The following is a 19,831-nucleotide window of genomic DNA, read 5'->3' as shown; positions in this document are numbered from 1 at the left end:
TTAACGTCTGCATGCTAATATGTGCTATTTAGCACGAAACACAAACTATGTTGGGAATGCCATTCGCTTTGCAGGATCACACCTTCATACTGAGGGGGGACCGTGAATGCCTGAACTGAATTTCATCGCAATTAATCCAATAGCTGCTGAGATATTTTATTCAAAACCACAAGTTACCTGATGGTGGCACTAGAGTAAAAGGATCATCATTAGGATTCATCCTCAGGGAACCATGAATGCATGAGACATTTCACAGGATGAGAGAAAACATTGACCTGCTTTTGGTGCTCATGTGGAATCACCAGTCCTATGGATTTATCCTCTGCGGACCATGAATGTTTGAAAAAAATTTCATTACAATCCATCAGTTTTTGAGATGTTTCGATCTGGGTCAACCAACACTGCTATGTCAGATAGCTTTATTCTAGAGAACTCTGAACGAGCCTGTTTTTTCCAGTGATGATACCACCCTCTTCCTCTCCAGGATTCAGGTATTAATTAGAGAACAAGCTCTTCAGTCTGAGGAGTGTGTGTTAGTTGGCAAAAACACTGCCTCCATCATCTTTTTTTTCCACCGACTAAAGGAAAATAACAGTTTGCTGAGGCAACAACACAAACCAGCCACCAGGTCCAGTAGCAAATGCATGTGACTGACCGCTTGCAAGGCTAAATGGCAAAATGGCAAACTCATGATGTGGGTTGTCAGTATGTCCCAGACAGTCGGCATAGATTATCATCTATTTAAGTCTGAAACAAAAGCGGGCCAATTACTGTAAGAGGTTCATCAGAGCGGTGACGGATGTTTAAAAGAATCCCACAAGGGCATGGATGGTAATAACTCCAGACTTACCCAGGGGAGAGCTGGGAAGCAGAGATAGAGGAGGGAGGGAGGGAGGGAGGGAAGGAGGGTGTCAGGTGGATATCATGAGACTGAGGCATGCTCCACTTCAGCTCCGGAAACTTTTTCACCCACACGTTAGCAAGCAGTGCTCTCACAACCATGTGAGTAGTGTGAAAAACAAACCTTGGTACTTTCTATTTTTTCCTCCTCTTTCTCCTGCTGTATTGTCCATCATTATGAAAACCTGAGCCTTTGAAGAAAATAATAAGCAGCTGGCAAAGGAGGACACAGAAGGTTGACAGGGACAGGAAAGGACAAAACATCTGCATTCATCACATCAACAAAAGACTCTACAATCCTCAAAATCTAATTTCATTGCCCTGCAGCAAACCATCTGCCATTGACAGCAGGTGTGCATCTGGGAAATAAAGTCCAGGCTGCAGTTCTCTACAGTATTCATTTTTTGGATCAATGGCTTTTTAAAGGTCACAGCCGTCCTACAGAAGCCAAGAATCCAATGGGAAAATGCCTAGCCAGGTTTACATACTGCCTTTCCTTCATTTTTTTTGTTGCACACAATGAATCCCTCAGAGAGACACATACACAGTGCAGGAGTCTGACTGAACAGCGAGGACTTGAGAGGATCCCATACTCAGCCATGGGGTGGCAACTTGCTACCCCGAGTGTCATGGTTACCCAGGCTGGAAGCTTCACACATGATTTGCTTTTCCCACCAGCGGGAGAGAGACTGTCCTCGACCTCTGATTTGTTTTTCACATGATTTAGACCTTAGAGGTTTTGCTCAGCTTCTTTCTCATGGACACAAAGAGACTTTACTCTGTTGTCTTCCTCGGATGGCCTTACACTGTCTTAAGGGCAACAGGAAATACCAAACATTTGCCAGTTCCTTTGGGTATCCCCTCGCTATTGGGAATTATCCCTCGACTTGTGTGGAAGATAATGAGTCATCTTGTGCGCATGGCTAGCTCCGTTAAAACCCCAAGCAGCGCTTCGCCAAAACAGAAAAAATGATTAGGCAGTCATGTCTGTTTTGGGACGTTTCTGTGGGTAATTGCGGGCAGACTGAGGCTGAGAGAAAGGGATGTGGGTTAAAGTTCAACTTGTAATTAAAGGGCCTGTTGTGGTTTCGCTGCTATATTCACCTCTGAACCAAGCTTCTCCCCACGCTCTGTTTATTTCCTAAGCATTCACATAGTAACATACTTACAATATTGCATACGCTGCCGCCGCCGCCCCTCTTTGATTTTCTAATGAGCTTCTTGCAGATTTCTCCGCAGCTAATTAAAGTCAAACAAAACTCTCATTTCAGGAGCCGAGGGGGAGTAATGGGAGATGAAGAAAAATGCAAGGAAGGCATTAATATCCTTTGCAATTGATCTGTTTTGAACATATACACGGATGCAAAAAACAACAACAACAACAGCGACAAAAAAACCCACCCCTCTCCAGACACAATAGGTGACAGGACAGCAAGCTCTCGTCTGGCAGCAAGGTCAGGTTCGATCAAGTCTCTGGAGTGTCATCCATCGACTGGCTCTGCAAAAATGAGATGACTGAGGAGTTTGTTGCAATACTCATTACCCAGTGAATCCCCCTGTGTCAGCACCGCCAAACAGCTTGGAGCTGAGGGCACTGAGCCTTTCACTGCACTATGACAATACTGCAATACTTGGAAACAACAACCTCACAGCCAAGTGGTGACAAACTGTGTGGAAAGCTGTACAAATCTGGAAAATAAACCCCAATCAATACACAAACTTTTAGTGGCTCAGACTAACAAAACAACAGTGCTTGTTTAAATGTCTGAGTGGCATCCTTGGTTTAAAACATATACACAATTAACCGATTAGTTGGTCGACAGAAAATGATTTGGCGTTTTGGAAAATATGCTCATTCACTTTCTGGCAGAGAGTTAGCTTTAGAAGACTGATACCACTCTGTCTGTGAAATACAAAGCTGCCATCAACAGCCGATGAGCTTAGCTTTCCACCTTGTTTTTTTTTTGTACAGACAAGGTATAACATGTGAATTATTAGTGAGCTTTAGAGGTGTTGGCAGGCAGTATTGTTTACCTTCGGACAAAGCCAAGCTACTTGTTTCCTCCTGTTTCCAGTCTTTGTGATAAAATAAACTAACCAACTGCTGGCTGCAGGCTTATCTTTAGCTATCTTAAGGACAGAGTGAAAGAGAAAGAGTGGTATTGATTTTCCAAAGTATTCCACTAACACATTTTTTAAAGATTAAATAAATAAATATATATATTCTCTGTTCCAGCTTTTTTTTAAAAAACAAAAAAAAAAACAAGTAATTTTAGGATGTCAGCTTGGGCTCTGGGAGCTTGTAATTATTCAGTTACTCAAGAAAATAATCAGCAGATTAATTGATAATGAAAACAATAACTAAATGCAGCCCTTAGCCCATGCATGATCATTCATTCAAATATTCTTATGGCCAGACACAATGGTAACTATTGAGCAATGTCAGTCTGTCCGATAAAAAGGGAACGCAAAGTCCACATTTGAATCAAAAGAAATGGGAAACCTTTTTAATTTGCTTTCGTTTTGGGTGTCATTGAAGACTCAGGTTTCATACTTGGCAATGCACTGCCATTGCACTCAGCTGTAAAGGGAGAAACAGATTTGACGTTGGATGCTACCCTAAAGGCTCATAAATATTCAAATTTGCGTCAGCAGCAGCAGCATTTGTGTGTTTACAAAACAGCACAGTCTCCCGTGGGAGTGAGCCTGCTCTACTGGAACATGAAACGTGATCGCCAGTAAATCACCCACACTCCTCATGACACTCTGCGTTTTTTTTTTACTGTCTCCATTTTTCATTGTCTAAACCGCCAGATAAATGAGGACTGTAACTTTACACATGAGACTTTGGTTTCTTTGGAGATGAAAATCGCTTCACTTGGTTTTTATCCCATCAAGGAGACAGGAGGAGGAGGAGGAGAACCACTGGAGTTAAACCATCCAATTTGTGCAGCAGCATCAAGTTTTTTTGGGGGTGCAAACAGATTTTAAATAGACAAACATTTCTGATCTGTTTACTCAGCCTTGACTGAGCAGTTATTATGATCCTTGCAGGTCCTTTATTCGTGTTGAGCCCATTGATTTGTATTAAACAGCTTTGATCAAACATGAGATGAAGGACTGGGTGACCTTGCAGGCTCAGAGAGGTGAGGGCAAGTAGATGGGTGCAGACTGTGTTTTCTCTCCTTTCACTTGCTAAGCTCCCTTGCTCCTGGTTTATCGACACCTCTGCACATCTTACTGAGGCTCAGAGTGTATCATTTACAATCAGTCACTTCTGTATGCAGAGGAGACATCAAAGCAAAGGGAGAGCTGCAGAGAGACAATCCTTTTCTCTCGCAATAAATCAGACAACCTCTGCTGCTCAGTCAATATGTTTCTTTTATTCTTTAAAAGAACCCAGTCTTGTGATTTTGACCTTGAAACCTATTTCAACCTCAACAATTGACCTAAAATCCTTCACAGTTGCCAACACTTGGCACAATGGCTTCCTCAAATAGATACAATGCAGCTGAAAGGGGATGTCTGCACCGAGCCTATCCGGCCCTTAGCAGAGGAGGAAATGACAATACTCAAACCGGACAGAAGCGGCAAGACTGCTGCTATAAATATCAGGAGGCTTCATGTGAGCTCCTGGTTCAGGGCTGCACAATCTAATAAAACAACTCTCATCACCAATGCTCGGCCCATTTAAAAGGCCACCGATGACGCGCAAGAGCAGAGCGGAGAATGGAAAAGGGCCGCTGAGTCATCATCCACACTGTTGGAGGCTGGTGTGTTTGGAGTGCATTAAACCTGGCTTGAGTGGCTTTCCAGTAAAGACAGGATGTCTGCCACTTGGGTGTCTAATAGCTCTGTGTTCCCTCCTAGGAAGCCTAGCATAGTACATAGACTGTTCTGGTGACGTGTTTGTGGCTTCAGAAATCCTTGCAAGCATGTGAAAACCAAATAACTGTGGTGCTTTTTCTCCGATAATCGTTGGGTTGTTTTGTTCAAATTTTGCATTCAGGAATGCAGGGGCACTTGAGCCACTTGGTAAGTTAAAGCCCTATCTGTGGCATTTGAAAGCACAAAAAAGGCAATGCCATGTTTCTCATTCATTCTAACCCATTTGGGTTAATGATTAAACATCAAGGTAAAACTTTGACATTTCAAACTGCTCTATCAGCTTTAAATCAGCTTTAGATTGCTGTGTACAGGAACTAGAACACCTCTTACTTTGACAAAACAACGGAGCGTGGGAGCCCCCCCATGGGAGAGCCGCTCTGCCTGATTGGTTCAGATAGAAACCTCTGATAGAGACCGTGGGAACCAGCAGATTCCCAGGTGGCCTGTTGCTTCTCCTGTGACAAACAGAGCCCATGAGAGAGGCTCATTTCCTGTGACAGGGGCCGCACGCTGCTCCAAGCCTTAAAAGTAATATCCACTGACCCCTCAAGACCATGAGACCACACAACAACCATCTCAAATGCAGTGGAGCCGAAAATAGATTGATTGATGAGCCAAAAGCGAGTACTGTATACGACATAATGAATGGGGTGTGTGTAAATACCATCTGCAGCATACTCGATGTGCAGCACACATGGTGGCTGATTGTTCTGAACTTGCCCAAGAGATGAAGTAATTTGGTTTTTAGATTTTCTTGAAATGGTGCATTCAGCTTTTCCGTTATTGTGGTTTTCTTGTGCTTGTGTCAAAGTGTTTTTTTGTTTCAAGCCCTGATGTAATAGAATGACACAATCCTGATCTTCGAAAAGGGGCTTTTCAGGCACCAGTGATTGGGGAAGTCTTTGTAAAAGAGCTTGACAGTTCAGTTAGTGTTAAGTCACTTCCTGTGCCAGATGCTGTGGGGATGACATCACTGTCTGGTTTGAGACTATGGCTTCTCTGTGGTAGAGCCAAGTATGGTTAAATCACAGACTCTGTAACTAGGGAAAGACTAGAGGCAAGCCAAACATGTAGTCATACTAATACCGTGGAGAAAGGGAGGGGGAGCTGCAGCAGAGAGCTACAGTTGGTTAGACACTGTAACTAAGAGATTCGTATTTGTTTTGAACCATTAACTGACTCCTAAATCCTAGCTCCCAGTCGAAGAAGAAGCAAACTGTTGACAAAAGGGCAAGTTTTATGTTCACAAAATGCAGGAATGTTGTGATCTTTCCTTTGATGAAATCCCTGTAATTTAGGTAGCAGTGCCAAACAAAATCGAGTGTAATATCACCTAATAGAGAATTAAACATGTCGGTGAAGGAGAAAGTATTAGAACATCAAAGTTAGATGCCTCTCATAGGCTCCTCTTTCATGCAGGAGACGTCTTGTAAAGTCGGCCCCTTAATGAAAGCTTGTCAGTTTTGGCAACAAGATATTGGAGCGGTTTACGTGATTGGAGTACACAGGGCCAGGTTTCAGGTTCAGCAGTGTTCTCCATGTACCCATGTAAATGAGAGAGGCCACAGTCTGGGACAGGGGCACGCTGTGAGCAGAGCAGAGCAGATTGAGGATCTCAGATGTCCGATAATGTCAGAGAAAACAATAATCTGTTTGAGGTGCAGCTCCCTCAGGAACACCTTTGAAGTGGGGAGACGTGGATCCCAACCACAATGAAAATTTTCCACAACGTCAAAGTGAAGATATCTACTGCCAGTGGTGGAAAGTACTTAAGTACAAAGTAAAATGGCATTTCTACATTTATTTTTTATACTACTTTATACCTCTACTGTGTTTTAGAAGGAAAGTATTATTACAGTGTTGGATGGTTAACTTTGGTAAAATATCTGAATATTTCCTCTTACACTTTGTCTCTGCCATCATATTTGTGTTACGGAATTAAAAGAAAGGTTAGTTTGAAGACAAAGCAAAACTCAAAATGAGAAGGAAAGCAGCTTTCTCACAGGCTGAGGCTGAAACTGGGAAATGCTTGACAAAACTTCTCTATCCTGCATGGAACATGAGGTCATTTTGAGGGGGGGAAGGGGAAGCAATGGTTACTGTTACGCAATTTAACTTCCGGCTGAGAAATCCAAGCGTGTATCTAGGGCCTATATTGTGTTAAATTGTCAGTAATCTTAGAATGAACGCCGATCTTCTCCTGGCTGAGAAAAACTTTTTTCCCTCCCCCCTTCCTCCTCTCAGGCTAGGAATACTAGGAAAGAGTTCAGTGACCTCTCTCAGGCAACCAGCTGATTTTCATCCAGGGGGAGAGGAATGAGAGGAATGCATTGAAGTGTGGAGACAAACAACTGCACTGTGTGTGCCCGAGAGGCCTGATATGAGAAGGAATGAACCTTGAGATAACCAAGTCGACTGCAAGGAGCACAGCTACACTGGGCACTTGCATTATGTAATATAATAACTACATTTAAATGCTCTTCAGATAAAGATGAATATAATTAAAGCCCAATCGAGAAGCTAATAGCCAGGGTGGACAGGACTTTTATTCCCGGTCCTTTATTCTTTCTTTGGTTTGAGTTCAATGTGACTCACAGAGACCTTGGGGAGATCTATGTTGAGCAGTGCTTAAAAAACGGCCGATTGTTTGAACTATCTGGAGCAGGTTGACTAACTCAGAGCTGTGTGACCTTCCCTGTCTGTATGCAGAGACTAAAGGGAAACAAGCACAGGCTACCCGATGAATGATAATAAGTTGCCTATTGTGACACTGAAAGTCTGGTGTGAAAATGTGCAGAAAGCTAATAAGGCACATGTCAGTCTCATAATAGAGGAGGATTTTTGTTTTCTTTTGGCATTTTCTCTATGGAATAATCCATGGAAAATGTTATTAGTGGTATTCAGAGACTGCCTGTTGTGAGCTGAGTAACCTTGAAGCTGCTGTGAATATTAGAATATACTGCCTCAACATATGACTTTGAATCATACAGGAAAAAATGCACACATACTATATTGAGCTGCAACAGTTAAAAATATTCTTTTTGTATTTTCATTTTGTGCTATGTAATGCCCATGGGGATGTTTTCATGAGTACATTCCTCGGCTTTCTCGTCAGCAGATGGATCAGCTGAGAATCAGATGATTGTTGAGTCAGATGACTTTAACAGGCAACTATATCCAAGTTTGCTCAATAAATTTCTATGGAGTGAGCTAATCTACTCCTACTTCTCCAACTCTCCACTAACAGCATGGACTCCAATGAAATCAAAACCATTTGCTCTACTAGCTCCATTTTGCTTTGGTCTTTCAACCCTGGTGACCTGATCTGCCAACCCATACTTTCTTTCCAGCAATTACCCCAGCAGTCTCAATGTGGTAGTAAGAAGGACTGCATGTTTCTTGCTTTATACGCTTCTTCCACTTGCTTGCCCTTCCATCTCTCCTCCTCCTCCTCCTCCACCTCCTCCTCCTCCTAAAACCTGTTAGCTTCACCTCCTGATCAAAGACACCTTGTGAAGTCCAGTCATTTCATCCAGGAATATTTTCTAACCCCTTGTCCTCCCTGGAGTGCAGAAATCTGGACTCACATTAATTCAAATCTGAAAACATTGAAGGTTGAGGGGTCTAAGTGCCTGTCCTGATAGATTGGGTGGTATCAGAAAATGAGTTCGCAAACATTCCTGATAATTTGGTACAGTCACAATCAAAGATCTTTTTTTTAGTAGTGAAATTCTGTTGATTAAATGAAAGAATATACATACTTATTGGGCTCTTTCTTCTTCTGGTTTTTACAGTTTTTTCACCACAAGATGTGAAAGATAAATGAAGCACTTTATAGGTCAATTTACAGACTTAATTAAACTTCTAGTGGTTAAATTTGCCATCATGAGACTCGTCTAGACATGTCACTGTTAACACTCCTCTATAAAGCAAAATGGCGCCTGACATAACTGAATCCAGCCATCATAAAAAATTTGCTCTGACATAAGTCACAAGATGATTGCATCCTTAGAACGTGCACAGGCATAAAGCACTGTATTGTCAAAAAAAAACTACCAAAAATGTTAAACAAAATACCTAAGAAGAAAAGGAATCACTGTCAGTTCTCCTGTTTTCAATTCTCCCTGTTTTCTTTGAAGTATCTATCATTATTTGAAGTTGTAATGACAGCCCAACAACCAATTAAAGTCAGCACACCTTCAGAGTAGACTCAGTGAAATTGATGTAGCATAATGCCACAGCAGTAGTGGGTATGCCCTTGCCCTTGAGATATCCCTGTCAGAAGTAACACGCAGTGTTAGTCTTCTGAAAACGGCAGGGGTTATCTGTGACAGCGATAAAATGTCTGTGCCAGGCAGAATGTTGAAAGAATTTGGTCTTAGGTCTGGGCGGACATCAAGAGTTAACGATGGCGAGGAGTTTTATGAACAGTGAACGCTGCCCTGAAACAATGAGTAGCAGCAGCAACGTTCCCTTGGCAAAGCTTTTATCTTCCAAACATCAGGGGCGTATCGTTTTCTCTGCACTTCAAACCTAATCAGTCGCCATCAAAGGTGACTGCCAACAGGGTGGTGCTGTCTTACCAGGAGTGACACACACACACACACACACACACACTGGTTGAAAGGCATCAGAATAAAAGTGTTAAAATATCTTGCGAAGGTCTTTCCACAGAGACACTCTTCACCTACTGCATGAATTTCGATAAATCACCTTCTTATACAATCTGACCTTTACGGCCACGAGTTCACTGTGTTAATTGAGTCTTTGCTCAGAGATACCAACACAAACCATCGGAAATGCTCAATCAATACAACATAGTCAAAGTGATATTCGAGCAATGGCTGACCTCACTCAGCCCCTGCTGAAACAGATCAGATTTCCTGAGGGCTGTTTGCTCTGCTGGCAGAAAACATATTGGGGAGGGGGTCCGGAGAATTATTTACCCCAGACCTCCATGGATGAGGCAGAGAAATCTATTTACCATTATCTGGCTGTTGTCATTTTTTTTGGGAGGGCATGTACTCAGCATTACAGAGAAGAGCCAATAATGGCATGCTGTTTGTTAATGGCCAGTGCTGTGGCTAGTTGCACTGGGAAATCCCAGTGGAGATGGTAGGGTGTGTGTGTGCATGTGTTTGTGTGTGCGTTTTGAGGCTGAATGGCACGGCTAACAGGAAGCCAGGCACCCCGGGGCCATCTGCTCCCTGCCATGGCTCACATGTCACCCTGTGACAACACAGCATTATTGATTCACACTACCACATCCGCTTCTGTGTGTACACGCTGATGTGCCACAGTATACATGTGTATGCAGATGCATGTGAGTGTGTACACAGCCATTTTGTGGACAGCAAATAACTGATTTGCACCAGTACATCCGCTTCTGTGTTTGCCTGCCTCTGTGTATATATGGACTCTATAAACCTTTAAGTTCACCCAGTCACAAAAACATATTTCCCCATTAACCCCCTTCTGGTATCTAGCCATGCAGGATTTTTGTGAGGTTTTAAAGCTGCAACAATCCATATTTTATATTAACAATTGATCAAATGGTTTGGAATTATTGCCCAACTCTGCAGTTTCTCTCAGCTCTAAGGGGCATTTTAGCATCTTTCAGCTCGTTGTTTTTACAACATGCAACTTTATTGTTTTGGTTCAGTATGCTACCTGCCCAGCAGACGAAGTTAACAACTAACTAGTGAACATAGTGTATCATTTAGCAGCTGGAAATATTTCCCTCAGGCATCGCTGGAGACCTGAAAAACTGAAAAAAAAAAAAACTGAACCAAAAGATGAGCAAATATTGGTCAGGTCCAAATAGGCAGGCCCAATACAACTGAGATGACTGTAAATGTATTTATTGTCAGCATACATTTTATTTTGAAAAACTCAACACCAATGTTTCTTCCAAAGAAAGGTCTCTGGGGTATAAAAACCTCTATGTTTGTGTTTTACATTGCTTGTGACTATTTCTTTGGCAGGAAATAGTTCCCAGAGAAAACAAGAAGATCTTGTTTTTGTGATTTGAGTGAACTGACCTTTTAATAACTATTTAGGTTATGCTACGCATGCAACAGGCTCTCTCTTTGTGGACAAGAAAGTAATAGGAGACACACCCAGCTGCATTTCAAGCAGCAGTGGCTATTGTTGCTCTAGAAATTAATTGAGAAATATCAAATCTCTTTTAAAAACCTTTTGGGGGTTTGTCCCAAAAATATCTACAGTAGCTAGACAATGGGAGGAACCGTTTAACCTTGCCCTATATTGATATGCTGTGCAGCTTGCAAGGGTGTGCCCAGTGGCAAAGTCAAATAGTGTCTCAGTAGACTCCTCATTATCCAGCTCCCTCCATGACAGGAAAGGTGGAAAACTCTTTTATCTGCCACCCCAAATGGTTCATTAGGATTTTTTTTTCATGTAGATTGGCAGTGGGTTTGTGATGTGAATGCGGTGATGGCACGGAAGCAAACAGGGCAGGGATTTATGTGTAACATGACAATTAAAGGACCACACAGGAGCAGTGATGGCAACACTTCTATATTTAGAGGCCTCTCACATGTCCCTGCATTTTTCAGGAATCTGGAACGTTACCTGACACTAAAAGCCAGGTCTCTGTGTATTAGTGTGTCGTTTGTGAAGGGATTGGGCACGTGTATGTGTGTGAATGAGTGTATGTCTATGGCGATGGGGTAAGAGACAGGCAGAAGGAGAGGATGAGAAAAAAAGCCAGGAAAACGAAGAGGTAGTCTCTCGACTGGAGCACAGACAGCCTTTGGGGTTCTACTTGAGGGACATCCATTTAGTGTCCGATTTTATCTGCTCCATATATTATTCATCAGTGTGTGTTCTGACTGGGATAGCAGTGCTTTTAAACAGCTCAGGCACGTGTCCCTCATGAAACAGGAAAAACAGCAGGTTGAGGTGATTACTGACTCGAACAACATAATAAAAGGAAACACAATCATATGGCTGAATTCACAAACACCAATCTGTAGGCTTGGTCTCTGACGCCTACAAAATAAACCTCACACCCGTGAACACACAAACGCTTACAGTGGTTCCTGAATGAAGCACGTCGGCTGACATGATCGTCCAACAACAAAAATTCCCCACACCCTTCACCGCCCACTCAGGAAAGAAACACCCAGGTCGTCTCCATTATTTATTTACAGTCGCTGTTCCCCAGCAGACATTCCTCGGGCTCTCCTGAGGACACCCAGAAATAAGCACACAGGACGGGGTGGAGGTTCTCTGGGGAGAGGTGAGGTCACAGCACTCACAAAGCACCAGAATTATTTTCCAGAAACTGAAACAGAACGATATTCCTGTGCTAATCGTGCTGTTAAGGTGACTTCTGTTCACAACACTTGTGCACACATTTCCGGCATGTTCACGGAATGCTCGGCATGTGCGGAATGATACGGTAAAGAACGGCTTAAACATGACATAAAAGAAAGGAGTGTCATATAAAGCTGAAAAGAGATCAAACTGAATGTCTGACCTTACGTTCCAGTCAACAGTATGATAAAAATCCTTTGTTTGGGTGAATTTAGAGCGCTTTAGAGAGACAGTGTGTAACTCTTTCTTCATACCAGCCTTTTCTATAATTAAGACTGACAGCATGTCTACAGTTTAAGGGTCGACTTGATTTTACTGTCAGAAAATGAAAGAATTGCAGTTCAAATTTGGAATAAATAGCTAAATTATTCATTGCACCGTATCCAGCTGCAACAAAACCTTATGTTTGTTGTTCTATGTAGTGGGAGACTGAGGAGGTCTTGCTCTTGCTGTAAGAACATACATAAATGGCCACAAAAAGGTCCAGAGTCTAACATTTTACTTTTGTGAAAACACTGCCATGGAAACATACCTAACAGTAAACCAATAGTTTAACCAAGGCAGTGATCAGATACAGAAGTTATTCCAGCATAAACCAGGACCAGGGTAGTCTCTTTAGTGTCACTCAAACTGCACCACCTAAACTATAAAGGGTTATTACATCTGCTCACCAAAGTATTTCCACACAGGACTGAATATTTGGAACAAAGGTCTTTGTGCTGTGAGCAACTCAGAAGACTAGAGATCTCTCTGTTCCTGAAAGAAAGTATTCATGTCAGACTGATTCGGAGAGCTACAGCCCAGAGCAGCCTGCGTCTGTAGGAAATGTTTCTGAGATTACAGTTGCCGGGCTGATGGGTGTAAACACAGTGGCAGATGGTGAGCGACCGAGGCCTGCGCAGCAAAAGGGGTACAGTACAGGGGGGAAATCTTGGCTGCTCTTCGCCAAACTGAGCTCTTTTGTGGTATACAGTCTCCATTACAGAGCCAAGAGTCCACATCAAGAGATAACATTGATTTTGAAGTCTCCAAAACTCAGCCTTAAGCACAGACATTTTTCGCTTCTCCAGCAGTGAAATTATATCGTTATTTCTCTGTTTTGAAATCATGGGTGGGAGGGGAAAAAACCCTACATGCTATTTGCATGAGTCATTTCTTAGTCCTCTGATTCCTAGTAACAAGAAAGTGGAGTTGGTTCTGCTCACTAATTTTGAGTGGCCAGACTGATAAACAACTACAAATGCACAGATGAAAAAGGGAAACAACTGACTATGACAAGTGAGAAGAGAGGATTTCTGACTCAGAACGGATGGATCAGTCATGACTTATAGAGCTCATCACACTGCGAAAGCACGTGTCCTTTAACATAGCTTTCCTTTCACTGTCAATACAGACTTCTTTTTGTTAGGAGAGCAGTTCAAAGTCATCAGAAACATAGCCATGAACATTTCCTGAACGTTGCCATGGTTAGTACTGACTTGTGTTAAACAGATTGAATTTGCATCTAGGAGACAGAAATTGGATGTAAGTGAGCTCTCATTGGGATGTTTTTTTATTTTTTTGCTTTCTTGTGAGTGGCTACATGGCTGCCTCCTTTGTGAGAGAGTTTGTTTGGGTTTTTTTCCTGCTCTACTCTGCCGACGTGTCACCTATATAGAGATTAATGACTTCCTTGCTGTCCCAGATCCACTCAGCCTCAACAAGGGAGGAGAGGGGCGCAGCCAGATGCCCGCAATACCGTAGCAACATGCAGGTCCCACCCGTCGACGAGCAGATTGTGCTCAGGGAATACCCCACAGGATGGACCCAACCCAAGCCAACTTCCATTGTTTTCTCCTCATACACACACACACACACACACAATCCTTCTACGCCCACACACACACACACACACACACACACATACACACCTGTAACATAGAAAAATAGGCCACCTGGCTAGCAGCATTCCTCAGACACTTGATCCTGCTGTTTGAGACTTCAAAAAAAGTTTTCATGAGATGCATCTTGTGAACACCATACATCTTCGTCTCCTACACGTAAAGAAAACACATCTACAGCCACGCTAACATACAGATGTTTAGCAGGTATGTTTACCACATTCGTCATCACAGTGCAACTACTAATTGGCAGTAAACACAAAGTACAGCTGAGGCTGATGGGAATATCATTCATTTTCCAGTTTATGGTCATTATTCTAATTTTGACCTGATGATGGTGCTAGATGATGGAAAGTTATGCCATCACCGGGTCAACCTCATGGTGGCACTACAGGTAAAGTAAGGGGATGCCCAGAATCAGAAGGATTAATCCACTGTGGACCATTAGTGTTTGTACACTATGTCATGGCAGTTCATATAACAGTTGTTGAGATATTTCAGTTTGGATCAAATAATTTATTTTCCCAATATCCTATCTGAAGCTGCTTTCAGTTAGCCTTTCCAAAGTTGTGAAACCGCAGCTATTCTGTCGGAGCACATTTTGCTTAGTGCCACCCCCTCAGTTAGTCAAATGTCTGAGGTCAAGCATGTAATTTCAGAAGTCGGACGCCGTCTGCCACTTTGTTCAATCACTTGGTATTTACTGCCTGTAAATAAACACAGGTGCACCATGTGTGGGTGAGGCTGCAGCCTGAACGCAGTCGTCCCCTGATGAGTGCAATTTCTGCCACCACAAAGGATGAATTCATACAGGTGGAAAAAACTGAGTGTTAAGGACAATGAAAGGACAGTGTTTTATATCCCGGAGTGTGGGAAGTAATCAGTGCAGAATAGGAGCTATTTCACCCTCAGCTGGGTTTTGCAAATACAGTTACTGCTTTGTTATTTTTAAAGGGCAGATAGTTTTGTTTAAGTAAGTATATTTGACTCACCGGTGATGCCTAGACTCAACAACGATTAGTGGGCACTCCTATTTTGGGTTCAAATTGTCTCAAAAACAACAGGAAACAGAGGGTGGCTGATAGAAAGCTGTTTCCATACCACTCTCACATGTCAAAATGTCAGTAATAGGTTGATTAGCACCCCAGCTTTGTTTTAAGGGTGATGGAAAACACAAGACTCACCTCTTGCCCACAATAACACAATGGACAGTGTAAGTGACTACAAACACAACCTGTCTAAACAGCATATACAGTGCGCCTAACTATGTTTATTCAGTGTATTCATTGTTGTAGTCTATAGAAGCTCATCACAAGGCTGCAGTGATTGAAGCATAAACTGTGTTTTATCCTGATTCCTCTAAGAGCCACCTGGCAGATGGTGGATGAATTGAATGAAATATTTACGACCCATATGCACCTTCAAAAATGTGTGACCCCAAAATTGTATGGAAACCCTCTGCAAAATCCAACATGAGCAGATTAGACATAAAAATTAAGCACATTTGCGTTCACGTTCGCAATCCACTCAAAGCTCTCACACCGAAACAGATTGGTTGCAAGATTATGTCCAAACAGTGGAAGCCATTGTCGGCCGCAGCTACCACTGAGGGCGCTGAGGTCATGTCCTCTGGTTTTTCTGGGAATTTGTTTTAGCAACTGGGGTTGGTAACCTTGTATAATTAGAAATTTACACATGGTAGGTATTTAATTGGCTGGATATACTCAAACTGACTACCCTAAAGTCAACATCTACTATTTTCAGACCAGAGTTTGTTTCCTGAAGTGGGTGCATTTGGGGGGAAATCATGGCCTCAGTATCTTTAAAATTCTGGGTACTGCTGAGGGGAAATGTCAGATAAGAAATCTTAGCAACTTGAGGTGTAGGTGCACAATTCATAAAACTTTCAGTTGTTATATACACCAAACACAAATCCCAGACTCGTCAGTATGTAAGAGGATCTTTAGGGCAAAAAGTACCTACAAATAATATGGGTAAACAACCTTTTTGGCACATTGTGAATAAAAGAGCTTTTGTATCTTTCAAACACTTGCCAACAAGTCAATAAAAAAGGAGAAGGTGAATTTCACAAATGCTGTCTAGAGCTGTGTCACTTACTAAATGTCAGATAATAACTGAAACACAAAACACACACCTCAGGAAATTCCCCACCTGAAGGGCATTCAAATGATTATATAAATCAACACCAGTGTCTGTTAGACTCCTGTCTGTCTGTGCTGAAGCTCAAAACATTCAAGGTATAAACTTACATGAGCCAATACTGATATATTCTGTATTCAGTTGTTTTAGAGCCTAGTCTGAGCCAAAAAGAATTTGGATATGGTTTCCTCATTACTGAAAGCATAAATCCACCAAAATGACCCAAACTGCAAGCATATGCTTTCAAATAATCCTGAATAATCCTTTGGATTAAAAGACTGCTCTCTCTCTCTCTCTCTTTAAAGTGGACAGGGAGCAGCAGAGATACAGTCATCTCCGCCCAGCTGGAAAACACAGACTATGATGACCTACATTATTGTACAGTGGGAACAGGCTCCAGAGACCTCGAGCATGCATCTCAACAGCCCAGCCTGCTCCAGCTTCAAGGCACAGGTTTAAAAAAGCAGACAAAAGAGTTCCAACCTAGATGCACAGAGGACTGTATGTTAAACACAGCGGCTGCAGATTAGCACACAGTGTTCCTGGAGGGCCCTCCCTCTGTTCCCTGCCTTTGATATTTGGCACAACCTGCCACCTCCAGGGGCAAGGCAGACTCAAGGGGAATGTTAAACGGTCCTTCCCTTTGAGATGAAATGTTCAATATGAATCATTGATGACCCCCAACTACCCCCAACCACCCAATTCTGATACCTTCCGGCTAAGATAACCCAGCAACACAAATGTTATGCTCTCATTAGGAGCACCTCTGCTAATTAGAGGCTAATTCATGGCAGACTGGTTTAACAGTGGTTGAGCATCACAGAAGAGGAGGCTGCTGTGCTCTTCATTTCACTGTGCTCTTCACTGGCTGCAGAAAGGAAGAATTATTGCAGAAATTGATATGATATTGCACACTTTGTTCCCCCCGATTCAACTCTCTTTTGATTTCTCTGTGAATGAGTACATGTGTGGTCAGGTAAAGGCAGAGTGTATGTGTCTCTCCTTATTAGTACCTGGAAGTTCATGTGTCATTTAGATGTGCAGAGGACAGCCCTGATAGCTGAGCCCTGTCCAGTCATGCCCAGAGGCATAAACACATTATTTCAATAGTTTTCTGTTTGCTGACATGTGTCTGGCCTTTTCCCTCTTGTTACAACCATGACCTAATGCCACATCACAACAGCACTGGAGCACTTTGTAAAAGCTTTAGATACAGCTAGGTGCTGAAATGAACATTGGGCTCTTTCCAGTGTGATGCATTCAATTACATTTTTTTTTTTGTAAGATCCAATTCGCTCTGGAATGTACTGGACTGCCCCCTCCTCCTCTCACTGACAGCAACGTGACTGCCACTGACTCTGCAGTCGATTCGACGCTTTGACGCTTTAGAAGAGCGTCGGGAGGTGTGACAGATCACGCAGCCTGATTGGTCAAGTAAGTTTAACAGCCACCATGAACGTCCAATCAGAGGCCGTCCATCTCGAGCGTTCGCGATGTCGTGCGTAATGGGAACATCTCGAAATAGGCTTTTATTAATGATCAACTACAACTGTGGTTTCGATGTTATGTTCTACTAACTCATATCAGAAGGCTCCTTTTTTCAAATAAAACATGTGTACACGAGCTGAATTTACTGATTTAACCTCTTCAACCAGAGTAAAAGAGGACTTTTGCGCCCCCGTGGCACACAACTGCAAAGCGCTCAACTACACGGAATCAGACCTACCCATCCCCCGTTATCTTGTATCCAGCTGTTCAGAGGTCCATTTAAATACTCAGTCATCCACTCCGCGATGTTGTCCACCTGCGCTGCCATCTCCTCCTTCGCCACGCACTCCACGCACACCGTGCCCCCGAACTCGAAGAAAGCGATAATCCGGCCCCAGTTCACCCCGTCCCGGAACAGTTCGTCTATCACCTCGGCGAATCTCCTCTGCGCCGTGGTGGAGGTGAGATACAGCTGCCGCGACATCTCCGTGAAGTCCGGCTGGTACAGTCTTTCAAGTTCGTCTCCAGCCTCGCGTAGGACTCTGTGGATGGCGGCATGCGGGTCGGACTGGGGGAGCCGTGTGCAGAGGTGGGGGATGCTCTCGCTGTCGGGCCCGGTGCTGGCTCCACGGCACCGGCGGACCAAACTCGGTGGAGGGGCAACTATTGACCCATTATTAGCGGCATCTGCATTACGGACAGCGTCAAACCCCCACTCGTAGCCCTGTTTGGAGAGTTTATGGCAGATATACTTTTCCACAATGTTGCGATTACACTCGTTCGCCATTCCGGCTTAATTTGGCACTTTGTACAGTCAGAGGTTGTCCTAAATGAAATGCATTATGCTCGAATGTGTGCGCTGTACGCTGCACAGCACAGGCTTATCCAAAAACTCGATTATATTTAGACAGAAGCAATGCAACGAGGGATCCCACACAGGGAGAAAAATGCTTCGGTAGTTGGGAAAAAAAAGAAAAAATAAACCTTGATCAAAACTGCGCAAAAAAACGTTTCAAAAGTCAAAAAATACAGAGTCCGTGTCAGCAGCAGTTTTCATTTCCGAATCCTTGGAGATACACTGGCGACCTTCTCTTTGCAGAAATCCAATATGCGGAAGAGGTTGGAGAAGTGCTGATCTATTCCTGTGCACATCATCCAGACGTGGATGTGTTGCGAATAAAAACATGAATGAGGGCCAAAGTTGTACGCGCCCGAAGGGGCTTTAAACGCCGCCAACTATTATAGCAGCGTTTACGCACAACGAGGCGCGGGACTGTGAGCCAGACAAGGTCGGACTGAGTCCTCTCCCACGATTGCTCCTCATATCCTCCTCACAGCTCCCTGCCCACTCCACGGAGGGCCGCGCTCTGCTGGTGAGGTATTCCTGACGTCAGCCACGCAAACTAATTCCTTTGGCTGCGCTCGGAGACTCCAAGTGCACATGAAGAACTGCACTGAAAATCATCGTTAACAGCCCCGATTCTCATGATTGCGCGTTTACACATTCAATTCTATGAGTGAAATTCAGGCCACTTCGCCCGTGCTCGCCCAGAGATGTGCAAAGCAGAGCTCTTAAAAGGGATCCTTGTTAGTTCATAGGGAGCACAGGAGCCTCCCATTCTGCTGAGAGGCTGCTTTGATGTGGTCCAGCCACCCCCTTGTGGATGAAGTTCCAACCTTGCGGTACAACATCGATGTGCTTGTATACGGTTTCCCTGGGCTCTTTGATTCCATATCTAGTGTCTATAATCTACCCTGCATGCCTTCTTATTCTCTGATGGGACAACAAAGCGTCTAAAATCCGGTTTTCTGCGAATCTGAGAGATGCTGCTCTGAAAAGTTCTCTCATGGAAGATTAAAATCTCATCTCCTCAAACAGAATACTTAAATTCCCACTGCCCTCCCGTAGTTTTATAAAGTAGCATAAAGCAAGATGAAACCATCTGTGACAAAGCAGTTTAAGAAGAGACAAAATAAATCTGACACCACCAACATCCATCGACTCTTAAAGACACTTTTGTTTTTCTTCACAGGTATTTATTTAGTTCATCATGTAAGAAAATAAGACAAAGAAACGTTCCACTTCTCACATTTTCTTTCAATGGCACACAAGGTGAAGGTGTTAAGTTTTTTGGCAGAAAAAAAAAGTAAACAAGCAAGAAAGAATGAAACAA

At 43.2% G+C, this 19,831-nt stretch overlaps 1 protein-coding gene across 1 annotated transcript in view; it reads right to left on the bottom strand.

The window, feature by feature from the left end:
- bcl2b (BCL2 apoptosis regulator b) overlaps positions 1-19,216 on the bottom strand; it is a 23,787-nt gene extending 4,571 nt beyond the window's left edge. The window contains exon 1 of the mRNA XM_035671465.1: positions 17,896-19,216. Within this exon, the coding sequence (XP_035527358.1) occupies positions 17,896-18,444 (549 nt within the window). The 5' untranslated portion in view covers positions 18,445-19,216. The remainder of the gene's footprint in view (positions 1-17,895) is intronic.
- Between the last annotated feature and the right edge of the window lie 615 nt (positions 19,217-19,831).

This window comes from Morone saxatilis, unplaced genomic scaffold, assembly GCF_004916995.1.
Source record: "Morone saxatilis isolate NCDOM2014 unplaced genomic scaffold, NCSU_SB_2.0 Contig23, whole genome shotgun sequence".
Classification (NCBI taxonomy): Eukaryota; Metazoa; Chordata; class Actinopteri; family Moronidae; genus Morone; species Morone saxatilis.
The sequence above is the reverse complement of the archived record's forward strand: the minus strand, read 5'-3'. Positions and strand labels throughout refer to the sequence as shown.